This window comes from Trichoderma citrinoviride, assembly GCF_003025115.1.
Source record: "Trichoderma citrinoviride strain TUCIM 6016 unplaced genomic scaffold BBK36scaffold_23, whole genome shotgun sequence".
Taxonomy (NCBI): domain Eukaryota; kingdom Fungi; phylum Ascomycota; class Sordariomycetes; order Hypocreales; family Hypocreaceae; genus Trichoderma; species Trichoderma citrinoviride.
The window spans coordinates 77,428-91,705 of record NW_020194731.1 but is presented as its reverse complement, the minus strand read 5'-3'; the positions used below and the strand labels follow the sequence as shown (position 1 = coordinate 91,705).

At 49.0% G+C, this 14,278-nt stretch overlaps 5 protein-coding genes across 5 annotated transcripts; 2 read left to right on the top strand and 3 right to left on the bottom strand.

Moving 5' to 3' along the window:
* Positions 1–1,173: 1,173 nt before the first annotated feature.
* BBK36DRAFT_1190523 (P-loop containing nucleoside triphosphate hydrolase protein) lies at positions 1,174–1,902 on the top strand (the record flags this gene model as incomplete). The annotated part of the gene is made up of 1 exon (XM_024896673.1): positions 1,174–1,902. One exon carries the CDS (start codon positions 1,174–1,176, stop codon positions 1,900–1,902), a length of 729 nt encoding a protein of 242 aa, XP_024745056.1.
* Positions 1,903–2,053: 151 nt separating this feature from the next.
* On the bottom strand, positions 2,054–4,569 carry BBK36DRAFT_1190518 (hypothetical protein; the record flags this gene model as incomplete). The annotated part of the gene is made up of 5 exons (XM_024896672.1): positions 2,054–2,495; positions 2,552–3,021; positions 3,076–3,978; positions 4,045–4,321; positions 4,385–4,569. 5 exons carry the CDS (start codon positions 4,567–4,569, stop codon positions 2,054–2,056), a joined length of 2,277 nt encoding a protein of 758 aa, XP_024745055.1.
* Positions 4,570–5,482: 913 nt separating this feature from the next.
* BBK36DRAFT_1131054 (hypothetical protein) lies at positions 5,483–5,967 on the bottom strand (the record flags this gene model as incomplete). The annotated part of the gene is made up of 2 exons (XM_024891914.1): positions 5,483–5,776; positions 5,839–5,967. 2 exons carry the CDS (start codon positions 5,965–5,967, stop codon positions 5,483–5,485), a joined length of 423 nt encoding a protein of 140 aa, XP_024745054.1.
* A 1,084-nt stretch (positions 5,968–7,051) lies between these two features.
* Positions 7,052–8,684, bottom strand: BBK36DRAFT_1173200 (Metallo-dependent phosphatase; the record flags this gene model as incomplete). Its single annotated transcript, XM_024895839.1, has 3 exons — positions 7,052–7,793; positions 7,854–8,490; positions 8,549–8,684. The coding sequence occupies 3 exons, from the start codon at positions 8,682–8,684 to the stop codon at positions 7,052–7,054; spliced, it is 1,515 nt and encodes a 504-aa protein (XP_024745053.1).
* A 2,935-nt stretch (positions 8,685–11,619) lies between these two features.
* Positions 11,620–14,203, top strand: BBK36DRAFT_1131106 (glycosyltransferase family 4 protein; the record flags this gene model as incomplete). Its single annotated transcript, XM_024891920.1, has 8 exons — positions 11,620–11,727; positions 11,869–12,254; positions 12,319–12,599; positions 12,665–12,867; positions 12,941–13,197; positions 13,256–13,365; positions 13,430–13,556; positions 13,618–14,203. The coding sequence occupies 8 exons, from the start codon at positions 11,620–11,622 to the stop codon at positions 14,201–14,203; spliced, it is 2,058 nt and encodes a 685-aa protein (XP_024745052.1).
* Positions 14,204–14,278: the final 75 nt, after the last annotated feature.

Sequence of the window (14,278 nt, the reverse complement as noted above, 5' to 3'; positions counted from 1 at the left end):
CGAATCACAATGTCTAAAGTCGAACGAGAAACCAACGTATTACAGCCGAATACTATTCTTACAACGCGATTACTAGTGGATTCGACGGTCTTGTAGCATCAAATGTCAGCATAGAGGTGAAGGAACCAGGAAGCGCAAGGCTCAACCACTGACCATGTGGTAGATACCAGTTGATTGATTGGTAATATGATTAGTATGGTAGGCGGCATAGAATAATAAGAGCTCTTTTGTAACATCCGTACTTTGTGCCGACTTGCGTCATGCAACAGAAAATAGAAGCCAATACTGAGGCCAAGCTCAAATCGACTGCCGTTGCGGCTTGGATGCTCATCCTTCCTCAGCCTTCAAACCAATTGTCTTGTCATGCGGACAATCGGACAGTCGGAATAAGTCGGGGCGGGGCCGACGAACATCATCGGGGGTGCGGAAATGGGAGCTGCGCCAAGGAGACTCAATCATCTTCAGCCAGCACGAGGCCTTCCCGATAGTATCAGATTCCACTAGCGCTTCGAAGCAGTTGCCAATTGTAGAAATACACAAAGATTCTCGGTTGGCGGGATATTGCCAACAAACGACATGAAAGAAAGTGATAGGAGGTCTGGATAATGTACGGCTCTTAAGACTAACATTGGATTGACGAAGAAAACATGAGATCCACGTAGCTAAGTTTGTTAGGTACATCAATTTCACCAATCACATACCATGTAGAATGTTCAAATTTCGTGTAGGTTGCCCGGGCTGTGCTTCCTACCGACATCAATAGCTACGGGGTAGACACTGTAAAGGACCATTTCGGGTAGGTAATTACTAGTATGTGTTCTCGGTTGTTCTATCACCGTGCACGAAAATCAAGACTACCCGCGATGAAGTTGCATGTAATTACTAGCTGAAGAAATGGTGGCAAAGCCACAGTATGACAGTCCGGGAATTCATCCTAGGTGGGTAAGGGTGACAGTCGCCCGTTGAGATGGGGAGCAAAGCCATGACTAGTTGTATTGTAGGTAAATTGTGAGCGAAGTGGAGCATGGATTTCTCCGAGACTGAAAATGAAGCGCATACATGATACGGAGATCTGTGTCCGTGCCATGAAGTAAGCAGACGGTCTATATACGGCATCAGCCGTATCACCTTTAACCGGCGACTCATTAATAGTGATTGAATCTACAATATAGGATGGACCAAACGTATGGATCGCTTGCAGAGCGCCTCCTCTGCAAGTGGGAAGAGAAGAAGGCAAAAGCGGCTACCACCAACGATACAGGGAGCCTGAACCCTCCGCCTCGGCTTCTAGTCGCAGTAGCAGGCCCTCCTGGCTCCGGAAAGACAACAATCGCAAACAGGGTTGCTGGTATTATCAATTCATTACCTCCCGAAAACAACAGCCCCAAGGCTATCGTTATATCTGCCGACGGATTTCACCTCCCGCTTGCCATACTACGAAAACTACCCAATGCTTCAGAAGCCCTTGCGCGCCGTGGAGCCCCCTGGACCTTTGACGGCCATGCAGCTGTCAGCCTCGTGCGAAAGCTCGAACCACAGGCGCACCGTCAGCCAGTCCTTGCGCCTACTTTCGACCACGCAATCAAAGATCCGGTATCGGATGGTTTACTCATAGAGGCGGACGTGGATATATGTATCCTGGAAGGTAATTACCTTCTCTGCGATGAGCCGCCATGGGATGAGATTGCAAACCTCGTGGATGAGAAATGGTTTGTTCACGTCGAGCCTGATTTGGCCTGTAGACGAGTCGCTTTTCGACATCTTGCCGCCGGAATTGAAGCAACAATGGAGGAGGCAGTCCGTCGGGCAAAGGCAAACGACCTGGTGAATGGCGAGTTTATTGTGTCCAAGAGTCAGGGCAGGTACGATGTGATGATAGAAAGCATAGAATCAAAACCCTAGAAGTTTCAACCATCCAGAGAAGAGTGCATATCATAGAGCGACGTATAGAGCATCGCCTGGTTTCAGCATGAAGGAGGAAACTGTAACAGTGGTTGTAACATTTCCGACAAAAGACGACACCACTGCAATATGTCAAATAACTGTGTTGTATTTATATACCATTAAGAAAATCCATCCAAGAATCATCATGCTCCTTGTTGGCAGCGTCGAATAGCGCATTAGGCCACATCATGGAGAAAACGGCGTTCATGTGATCATGCGGGTTGTCCGCGGGCATCATCGGCCTGTCGCCCTCGGCATCAGACGAGTGGCGAAATGCTTCACTGTGAACCCCGAATGCATTCTCTGGCTGCAGATTTGACGCAGCCTCGAGTCTGGCATTGGCCGGAAGGGGTGATGATGAATTCAGATGCGCTCCGCAGAGACTTACAATGACCTGATGGCATCTTTGAGCGCTTGGGTTTACAGGTACCAGTGCCGCCATTACTTTGAGGGAGGTGACAATTTGATCACGCCACTCAGGCGCTTTAAGAGAGGAAGGATCGTTCTGGAGACAGATGCAAGGTACCAAGGCGGCTTGGAATAGAAAATACCTGTGTCAATGTCAGCCGACGACGTCTGTTTGGTCTCAGTCTTCATAATAACATACAAGGCATACCACGCAAACAGACGAATATGATCATTCGTGGCCCAAAATCCGCTTATGGATGATATCGTCTCTTTTGCATCATCCAGACACCGCTCGTAGGCCTGAAGCGACTCCGGACTCGAATTATCTTGACGGCCGCTGCGCGCAAGTAATGCTCGCCGGATGACGAAAGGCCGGTACATGATTATGCGGAAGTTTCGCCACCTCCACTGTATGACGGAATGGGAAAAGACATGCTTGGACGGTATAGAGGCCGTTTCTGAAAAGTAAGGGGGCGTGTTTTCCATCCATGGCCCGAGGCACTGGGCCTCGAGTTGCAGAAGTTCTCGGGCACTTGGTAAAGGCTTGGAAATGATGCGTATATATATCGGGTTGGTAGCAATATGAAACCTTGCCTGTGTCCGGACTGCCGTGTAAACGGAGATCTCGTGTGGATCGGGAGGATAAGAAGCAGACATAGCCGTAAGATCCTGTGAATGTTAGCCATACCTTGCGTTGAGAGAGACGTTGGGGGTATTGTTTACCTTGTCATGAACATTCATGGGCAACGATATGTCAACGCCGTTGAAGGGGCACACCTGTGGTCTACCGAATGTGATGGTAGCTCCAATGTCAAATATGCTTAACGTCCACCAGACTCTGCGTCGGATTTCCATGCTTAAGGGCGATATCTTCCATCCCTGAAAATCTTTGTGCAGCCCAAGCGCCATGGCCATCCTCGCCGCCAATCCTGAGTAACTATAGGCAGCGTTGGGTTTATCTCTCTTTTGTTGATAATTGGATATCAACGTCAGAGCCTGAACCATTGTCAAGCTGCCGACTTCAAGTACGTCAAACGAGAGTAGAGACTTGGTATGGTGGAAGATGTCGAGATCTAGGTTGTTCAAGGTCGTCGCGGTCGTATAAACTCCAAGAGCGGCCATAACATAGGCTAGAATATACCATGATCCGCCATTGGGCCTTGGAATGACTTCAGAATACTGGGCTCGGAATGTTGGTTCGTGGACGATGGGGTAACTGATGTGGTATATCCTGAAATATGCATCAATCATCGAGTCGGCGATGTGTCTGTTTATGTTAGGAAGTGTGATTATGGAAAGGCTTGCATCCGTCTCAACTGGCGAGTGGCTTTGCGTAGCCTTGAATCCCACGGGCTCCAAGAGGCGTAGGAAAGCGGCACCTGACGCAATGCCAAGATAACCACTCCGCTGTTCAGAGACAGTTAACGACGCCATGCCGTCTAGAATCTGCCTTGTTTCATTGAAGTCGCTTGAGGTCGACATTCCAGGAGAGTCTTTCTGTACAGGCTCGTGTTCATTCCAGCCAAATTCGCCTGTTGATGGAGGGCTTTCAAAGTCATCATGTTGGGAGTTATCGGAACTCTCTAAGTGCCCCAGCCCTTTCTTGTCTCGCTGTGAAGTTGGACCCTCATGAATTTCGTGTGTTGGAATATCCGCGAGGAGAGTCTCATCAGAGGCCAGTCCATCGGCAACAGCTGCGGCCAATTCATGCTGAGGATGCGACCTATCTTCGGAAAGCTCGCTATAGATGGGTCGTCTGAAGCCTGAAGAACTCTCGACTCCCTCTGTGGCCAGTCCTGACTGATCTTGCCTATTTTTAGCCAATGCGTCTCTATCGGATAGCTCGCATGGTGAGATAGTCGTATTATTCGATCCTTCATTGAGAACATTTTGCGGTGGAAGAGCAGCTCGTAGTTGTCTGATCAATGCCTCAGCCTGCTCTAACCTTTCTTCTACTTCAGTAAGATGCCTGCCGAGGTACATTAGATTGGAACGGTGCCTCGTAGCAAGTATATTTGATGCCGATACTCACCTCCTCGTTAGTGGAGTTCGAGAGTGCTTTTCGTATAAACAGTGTCTTCTGTATCTCAGGCACATGTTACATGTGGGGATTCCCTTATTGCATTTTGACTTTCGCCGTCGGCATTCTTTGCATGCCTGGTCGGCATATCCCAGTGGCTGGGCGAGGCCTGGAGGTGCTGGGCTTTGAGCCTCCATTGACAGAAACGATTACCAGCGCTGTTGATCGATGATAGCTCTTTTTTACTCATCACAAGATGATTGACTGACTTACGTTTTGAAGATGGGACAGAATAAGAGCCAAGCCGAACTCTTCTTTAGCCCAGGAAGAATGATGTCCCGATGGTTTGCACGGTGGATCCATACATGTACAGCTCCCCACCTAGCAAGCATTTAGCCAAGTTCACGAGCCGAAAACTGGTATGGTCTGCCTTGTCCTGCTGAAGAAAAGAATTGGCCAGTTAGCTATGTGCCCGAATATGGCTCCTATACTTGGGCCAAATCATCCCGATAGAAATGGAGACTCTCATAACCGTTAGGCCTCGGTATACAAGTAGAGGGACACGGGCAGATCGCTGCCGTATTGCTACATGTACATACTATTACCCAAGCGTTGCCATGGCGCGACGCCCCGCGTTCGGGACATGTCACTAGGACTCTAGCACGAATCTGTTAAGATTTGTCCAGGCAAGGGCGCAACGGTATATAAGTTGTATAGACTGAGAGGATGACGCTTGGTCGAATATTGCTAAGTAACTTTCAGGCTACTGAACAAGCACTTGTACGATTCTAAGCAGGTCATCCTCTGCCACCATGTACTCAGAGAAGGCCGAGAGTCTAACAAGGTTGGATAGACCGTTTTGACCAGATGATGCATGTAAGGAACGAAGAATAGATCCACTACAGTCAGTTTCTGAGCTTTTGTTAATCGGCTTTCCACATCGCTTACATCAAAGCCTGATACTTACCTCTCCAGCCATGAACTGCTGATGAATAAGCCTCTTATCCAGCAAGTCGACGACTCGCTCAACTCCCATCCGAAGTTCTTTGCACTTTTCAACGTCCGTCTCGCCGTTGAACCATGACCTGTTCACGTTGGTATGTGATCTCTCTAGAGCCCTGATCTGTAAAGGACATACGGCTTGAATAGCTCTTCAAATACTAGCTGATTGGCGACGGCGTCAAAAGAAGTGAGCTCAATTGAGGCTGCTTCTTCGAACTTTGCAATGGCTAGCACGTCGTTTGGATCTGGGAGCAGCGAAACCGACGAGTCATTGCTGCCATAGGCTCGCGCAAGGTATCTCGCAATTGCACGCGACTCCGCCAACATCAGAGGCGGATCATAAGATTCGTCTCGTATGAATGGCACAGCGCCAAAGGGGTTAAGCTCTAATATTTCTAGACGCTAACTCGTGTCAGAAACTCGTCGAGAAACTCCGGGACATCTCTGCGGCATTGTAACGGCACCTTATTCTCAGACTTGGATATGTCAACCTCTCGAATATCCTTGATCTGAAGGCCGAGTTCGTGTATGGTGAGAAGCAGCCGCTGCGGGCAGGGTAGCCGAGAGTCGGTGAATAAAGTGATCTGGGACATTTTGGTATTGATGCTGCTTACGAATGTCGTTTCTCTTAATGCTGTCGTCTGTCTGCCTGGATGAGACGAATTAACCTAAAGACTTGGGGACCATGTTACGTTTTATATCATAAGACGCCTCTGTGCGTCATTTAAAACCGCAGGGCGTAAAAATGTCATCAATTTGATCAGCTCAATTCTTGTTCTCTGTAGGCAGATTGTGCGTTGACGTACTATCACCATCCCCGAAAGGTTTCGCCGAACAGGCGGACCCCCACCAGCTGTCACGGCTGGTGGGTTTACTACATAGAGTAGGCACTCAATCGAACGCGTAAGTCTGTTTACACTTGGAGATACATATTACCATACTATCTTGTTCATTATGAAGCCTACGCAACCGTTAATACCGGATCTACGGGGTAGGCAATTGCGCGTCCTTCCGAGAGGTGCCAGTTAGTAGTTTGTCAATTCGAAATCACGGAGCATATGTCATAAGGAGAGCTTCTGAAGGGTTAGTCAAATCAGCCCAGGCGCCATTCATGTCGATTCCAGTGTGCCAAAGCGGCTTGCTTCAGCTTTCGTTGATTGAGCAAAGATAGGAAGCGGGTTTACGAAATTGGTGAAACCCAGAGTGAAGAGAGGTAGCTTCCGGCGTCGGCCTATAGAAGAGCACGAATCTAAGGTAACCTCAATTAGAACTTGGCTGGCAGATGGATTTTCCTGCTGCCTCTTACTTGTCTTTTGAAGCTTTGAAATAACATAGATATTGCTGCAGGGGAAGCCCCGCGGCAAGCCACCGGCAGCAAACTCCGGTAAGGCACTCAGAGGGTCGGGTACCTATAAATTTAGCCAGTATCAGCAGATTTGCTCACAATATGAACGCCTCTAGCAGCATCAGATTTCTAGATGCTTCGTGGTCCATGCCAGTTGAGAATGTTGCTTGAGATCAGCCTGTATGCGAAGTTATAATGGAAAAAAAATGGTCACTTGACTGAGGCAGAGACGCATTTGCGCATGATGAAGGTATGTGATACGGAAATCTCTGAACTGCACGTGTCCTGAGGGTGGCCCGGCCGCCTTGTCTATTTTCAATGGTCTATCTGATCTATGAAGACACTGGACTCTGTTGGACAACGAATTGCTGATCATGAGACTTGAAGAGCTTCGAGCTATCCAAAAGGTTGCCGGTGGAAGACTGGTAGAAGTCGACCTGCAAGTTTTGTTCGTCCAAGAACCGGATTGTGGCATAGCTGAAGTCATCTGCGTAGGCAAATGCTGTGTACGATGGCTTGGAGCCAACGTCGGAGAGGCCCTCGATATTACCCGCGCCGCCAGCGACGATATACATCGGCGCCTTGGGATTCGCCATGCCGGCGGCATCAGCCGTGCCATTGTAAACAGGGAAAAATCGCTGGGAGTTGTGAACATGGCCGAAGACTCCCAAGTCAACGCCATACTTGTAGAAGAGTCCTTCAAAGGCTGTCTGACAAGGTGTACAACCAGCGTCTCCAGTGCTGTACCAAGGTCGATGCCCGGCAACAATGAGCCAGGGCGTGACAGCGCGGTCGACGGAAGCGAGATCCGCCTCGAGGAATTGGAGCTGCTGATTCGGGGCGCCAAATGGCCCGCCGTTGAGGCCAGCAGAACCATCCGGTCCGTCGGGGGCATCGGCAAAATCTGTCTCGGTGTCAATCATGACAACGTGCGCCATTCCGTACTCGAAAGAGAACCAGAAGGGCGGTTTGGCGAGCTGCTGAGCCTTGTTTGCATTAACCTTTGCCGTGTTGTTTGCCGAGGTGGAAGTGAACACCGTGGGCATAGTCCGGCCAAATCGGTTGATGAAGTCACTACAATCAAAGGGTCAGCATCGCAGCCTTCGTCAGAGGACGGCCCGGGCGCAAATGTACCTGAAATTACGCTGCCCGGCGTCGCAGAGTCCAGTCGTGTGCGGAATTTCTTGACAAGCAGCTTCATGGTTGCCTGGGCTGGCCATGTAGGGCTTGCGGCCAGAGATGGGAGCAAGCTGAGCATAAAATTGCTCAAGGATTGCTTGGTATGCATTTGTCCCATCAAAAATGTTCTTGGGCGTCTCGATCCAATCATCAGCATAGGCGAGGTCCCCGGGATGGATGACGAATTCATAATCATTGACTGTCTCCGCTAACCGCTGGATGGTGGTATGGTTCAACGAAGGATCGATAGTCGGGATGGAATCACGCTTTGTCTGGTCATTCTGGATTGTGTAGCCATCGGGGCCTACTACACCCAAGTCGATAATGGCGTTGATGGAGAAGGGGGTTCTATCTCCGGCGAGGCGGGGACTCAGAAAGTGATCAACACTTGAGTTGGTCGAGACAATCTTGTAGTAGTATGTTGTTGCTGGCGAGAGGCTGCTGAGCGTCACAACATTTGACCAAGTGCGCGAAGTCTGGTATGTAACAGAGCTCTGAGAGCAGGCTTGCTGCGTCAGAGACGTGGCGGAGGTGCCGTAGGCAACACACGGCTGGCTTAGCTGTTTGTATGTATTCCAGCCGATTGATACGCCTGTGACAACCAGCTTAGCATAAGCCACGCCTGCCTCGAACAACTCACGAAGACGTACTGTTGGGTCCATTGACAGCAATACGCTGCTGCACCGGAGTTGTCAAATCAGCAGGGATAGCAGGGTAGCTCGCAGCAGCAAAAGCGCTGGCTGCCAAAACTGGGAGGGCCTTTGCTGCGGCGAAGATCGAAACCATCTTCACTCAAGCAAGTGGTCAGCCTCACGGTAAATGATGATGAAAAAAAGATGAGAATATATATTTTTAAAGGGATCAGCGGATTTGGCGATCAAAGAGGTCGGATACCTATTTGTATTCAGTGGAAGAGTTACATCCATGGTTCACGACCCCGTGCTCTGGGATGCTTATGCCATTTTCTCGTTATTAATTCCGTGGCTTCCATAGGCGAAACAACAGAGATGCTGCATACGACCTGGCATCTGAGCTGCTTTAAATGGGAATATGCCCGCAGATCCCCTCTACCGCATCTGAATCGAGGATGAAGCCGATACGCTGTGAATGTGATGTTATGACTCGTGGGGCGATCGTGTAATGCTATTGGCGGGGCCGTTCAATCTGGAGAAGCGGGTTGATCTGGTTTGCCCTTCACTCTTCTCAGGTACTTGATCAACGAAGCTGCCTCGGTAATTGATTTGGCTAGACTTTCCTTAAGAAATAGCGCACCGGCAGATATCAGATTCTGAAAGCTAGAGTAGATATGACCTCGGTATCGGCCATTAAACGCTGATCGTAGCACGCCTGAGAAATAATTGCTGCTGCTTGAACTGAGCCCTAGGAGGAACTTCACTCAAAATGCGAATCTGAGTCATGGTTCTTCAAAGAAACAATCTGCATTTACTAACTCCCAATTCAAGGATAGAGAAGCTCTAGCTCCATAAAGAAGAAGGATTTCACAGGCATTACAGACATGTCATAAGGGCACTAGTAAGAGCTGTTGGTCAGTCGCATGTGATATATTGATCTGTATGTTCTTATATATTTGCACGCTTGAGAGCTCCGCCTTTCATGGCAAAACTTTTCAGCAACTGTACCCAACGAGGAAGTACTCCATACAGTCAAGGTCATCGCATCTATGAAAAGTTATGAGTATACATTGACTAGTTGCGTGCGAGTTACAAGATACTCGCCCTACCAGAGGGACACTTGCAATATCAAGGAAGGCTATCAACCCCCTTCCAACAAGATGATGCTCCCTTTATTGCACATGTTACGAGAGAGGAGTAGGAAATTCGGTAGTCTAACATTTGCCTTTTTCGCACTCGATTGCTCCTCACGTTCTGCCTATGTTCAGGATGCCATTCTGATATTGAGTTTGAACTTGGCATATCATTGTTGTGATTCAGTCCTGAGCAAGAGACGCCCTATGCTGCTTGGAATAACATGTGGAGACAATTCAGGCATCCAGTCCGGAGGCGCACGATATAGTCGGCACATTCTCGAGTAAAAGACCTGCAGATCAATGGTTCTGCTCAGAATAGCACCCTTTGGAGGGTATGATTGTATCTCTTCCAAGGATGTAAGAACCGCAAGTATTAGACCATTGAGATTGTCTTCACATCTAAGGAGGATCAACAGCTCCACCGCAATCATAGCTGTTTTCACTAAAGCTGGCTTTGGCATTCCCGTCACCAGAATTTGACAGTTGAGTCAAAGCGGCTGACTACGTTGATCACGGACTGAACGAGATTTTGCAAATTTTATCGGGATGAAGAAGGCGTTGCCAGAGACACTTCGCTTGTAGCTGATACCAACCGTGGTCTTTCCATTGCACAAAGGGGAACCATCACTCTATAGCAAATGCAAATTGCCATGTGTCACTACCTAGTTCTTTCGCATCGTGGGCTATCGCACAAATGACCCCATCTCGTCCGTCTTAATTCTTCTAACAATGCGATATCTTCTCCTAGAATACTAATTTCCGTCAGAACCAGAGACGCGAACAGTTGATGACATGGTCCTGGATTACGAGGGTCAGTCGCTCCTGTTACCACTGCAGACTTTCTCCGTTGTTGGCACACAGAGAAGCTGATGATACAACTAGCATGGCCCAGGTGACTCAACCGTTGCCGTTCGTGACGCTCGTAACCGACTTAGAGATTGATTGTTCCAAAATCCGGCAATGGAGGTTTGCCGACGAGAGCAGCGTTCTTCATGGGTAGATCCTACTACTTTCACATAACTGTAATGCCCTTCTTCGCAGCGTAGAGCTAGGATCTGTACCTAATGCGGCCATGTGGGTGATAGGAGCTGCTGCTGTTATTCGTTGCGGGATAGACCAGAAGTACAAGCGCTGGCGGTAGACAACATATATGGCTGTCGCAACGCATATGACCGGATCCAAGCAATGCTCATCCAGTCGCAACGGGCAACTTAGATGGGACAACTAAATATTCAATTGTAGGTGAGTCTATACTGGCCTCGTGTTTGCTATTTGTAACCGTTGGCTAACATTGACATGTAGATAGCCACTCTGGCGTCGGACAGGAGATGCCGAGCATCTGACATCATGTAATGCGCATCGTATGTTGCAACATGCATGATTGCGCGTCTTCGGGCCTTGGGCTTCACATGTATCTCAATCTTGCCTCGGCCAGCTATTTCGTTTCATGGCAGATATTCTTCTTGCGTCGTCAAGATCGACACCGGATTTAATAACCAGCTCGCCCAAAGTTCCTCCGAAAAAAGACACTACCGTATGTTGTAGACCGTTCGTTTATTGTGGCTTGAGCCGGCAAATTGAAAGCTGGCTATATTCTTTCTCAGATTTCGATCTTAAAACTTCCACAGTTTTATGATTATGCCAATCGCCGATTCGAGAAGAGAATTTGATGTCATAATGATGCCACTTTGAGATTCTAGTGCTGCTCGATCTCATCGTACCACTCAGATGGTCAATGTGTGGCACCACGCCACCTCATCAACTAACCCCTCATGATCGGATTATCGGTCTTTGAAGATTAATTCAAGATTGGTTGAAGATGTAGATAAAGGCTGCAAGCGCACTTGCTAACACTCAGCTGGTGCATAGCGACTTGAGGCTCGGTATAGACAGCAGCTTTAGAGGTCATCGCAGATCCTTCACAAATAGGTAGCCAGTTTCTCAATCTTCAAAATGACCAAAGAGCCTAGCCAGGAATTCCACGTCAGCACCTCTCTCCGCCGGAAATCCCAAGCAGAAAAACTCGTCCAAGCAGAAGGGTGCTTCGGCCTCAGTTTAACAGTCAGTCTCGCTGTTCTCTCACATATTGTTGATCTACCATCAGTGTCGAGATGGAAATGATGTGACCTCCGTCTCAGCTTCTTGCCCTTCCATTATCTGCTCGTCCTATCGTCGCGTTCTAATGTCTGTTCTACACTGTAGCCCATCTTTGTCGGAATCTCAGCCGTGTCATCCGGATACAAGACGTACCTGGTTTCTTTCGCGGTTCGCGATGCGACGTATCTCATCGATTTCTCGATCAAAACCGTGACTGCACCAGAAGGCAACAATGGCCAAGATTTTCTCGCAGACTACATCATCAACTCGCTCCGATGGTATGAGCACAGAACTTTCACCAAGGCTGTCGGCGCTGGACTTCCCCATTCATTGAAGACGACGAGCCCGTCGCTCTGCTCACGGCTCTGGCTTGAACTGGATATCGTCCCTATCGTTATTCAGCAACCCCATGAGCATGCAGAGCGGATAGCTCTGTGGCTCAGCAAGCGGGTGGACGAACAAGCCGATTCAATGGCGAGAAAATGCATCATGTATGTGATGATGCGCAACTGTCCTTCGACGTACGTGGCCAACTGACCTCTTTCAATACAATAGGAATTTCGGCCCTTCATTGGCTCCTCTTCTACAAGTTGCATGGCGTGGCATTGTGGAGGTTGATGCATCATTCCAAGCACCTCTCATTTCCCTCGAGGATTACAAAACTACCTGCAGCTTTGCATCCTGGGAGACAGTCATGCATTACGCAAAGACTTTACGGAAGCACAAGACCAAGATTGCTTTCTTCAGCAGCACCCCCCAAGGTGGTGGTGTGGCTCTGATGCGGCACGCTCTCGTCCGATTCTCTCGCGTGATGGGGGTCGACCTTCGCTGGTACGGTAAGTTACCTTCCGCGCAAGCACAATTTATCCTGCAAGGTCGAGCTTGAACTGATGGGCAACAGTGCCCAAGCCTCATCCGGGAGTGTTCCGCATCACAAAGAATATCCATAATACTCTCCAAGGAGTGAGCCCTGAGGGTCAGTTCATTTCAGCAGAAGAAAAGGATTCTATACTCAAATGGATCACCGACAACGGAAATCGGTACTGGTTCTCTGATGGAGGGCCTCTGTGCCGACCAGAGAAAGGTGGCGCCGATATCGTTATTGTAAGCTTGCTTCACAGCCCAGTTCAGGCTTGATTTATGCCATGTGCCGTGCAGTTTACTCACCTAGTCAAAGATTGACGATCCGCAAATGCCGTGCCTCATCCCGCTCATCAAAAAGCTCACGCCATCTCGGCCAGTCTTCTATCGATCACATATCCAGATTCGTACAGACCTGATTAAAAAGGCCGATTCTCCTCAAGCAGACGTTTGGGACTTTCTTTGGCAAAACATCAAGCAAGCAGACTTGTTCATCAGCCATCCAATGCCTTCGTTTGTGCCACATAATGTGCCGCGTGAGAAGGTGCTGTATATGCCTGCAACAACAGATTGGTAGGCAAGATTCGCCTTGAAAAATCTGAAATAGAGAACTGATTCTCAAATTACCTAGGTTGGATGGCTTGAATAAGCCGCTGGACATATGGGATACAGGATACTACGGTCACCTTTACAACATCAAATGCCGATCAGAGCGAATGACGGAGCTGCAGTGGCCAAGAAGTAAGCGAACACGGCGCCCGAAGCCCAAATACTGCCTTACACATCTTCCACTAACGCCTTGTAGGGAAATACATTATCCAGGTGTCCCGGTTCGATCCAGCCAAGGGGCTGCCAACTGTCGTCGATGCGTACGCGTGTTTCCGGGAGCAGCTCGAAAAGCATGGAGGCATCAGTATCCCTCAGCTCGTCATGTACGTTTCCCCACCCCATTTGTCCGTTGTAACGGGTGCTAACCTCTCTATTGCAATCAAGTTGTGGCAACGCTTCCGTAGACGACCCCGACGGTATCGCTATCTATGATCAAGTCATGACCCAGCTGGAAACTAAATATCCTCACCTTTTGGCCGATGTGAGCGTCATGCGCTTAGACCCTTGCGACCAGCTGTTGAACTGCCTCATGGCCAACGCCCACGTCGTCCTCCAACTTTCGACGTATGAAGGCTTCGAAGTGAAAGTCTCTGAGGCACTCCACGCGGGTCGCCCTGTGATCGCTTCGTTTGCAGGTGGAATTCCTCTCCAAGTCAAAGACAAGATCAATGGATTTCTCGTCCCACCAGGCGATTGGAAGGCTGTCGCAAGCCATCTGATGGAGCTGTTTACCGATCTTAAGCTACACGAGCGAATGTCCCAAGCCGCAAAGACTGGCGTTAGCGACGAAGTCGGCACGGTTGGCAACGCTCTGTCTTGGTATTATCTGACCTCAAAATGGGCACAGAAAGGGCCCAAGCTTGAACTGCTCGGAAATGAACAATGGGTCAATGACATGGCCCGAAGCGAAGCTGGCCAGCCCTATGCTGAGGGCGAAAACCGCTTACCGCGCAGCTTGACTCAGCTTTAGTCGCATATTTGTTCCAATTCATTCCATTCAATTAATTCCGCAGTATCTGCCCTGTTAAATTCGTAGCGTCAATTC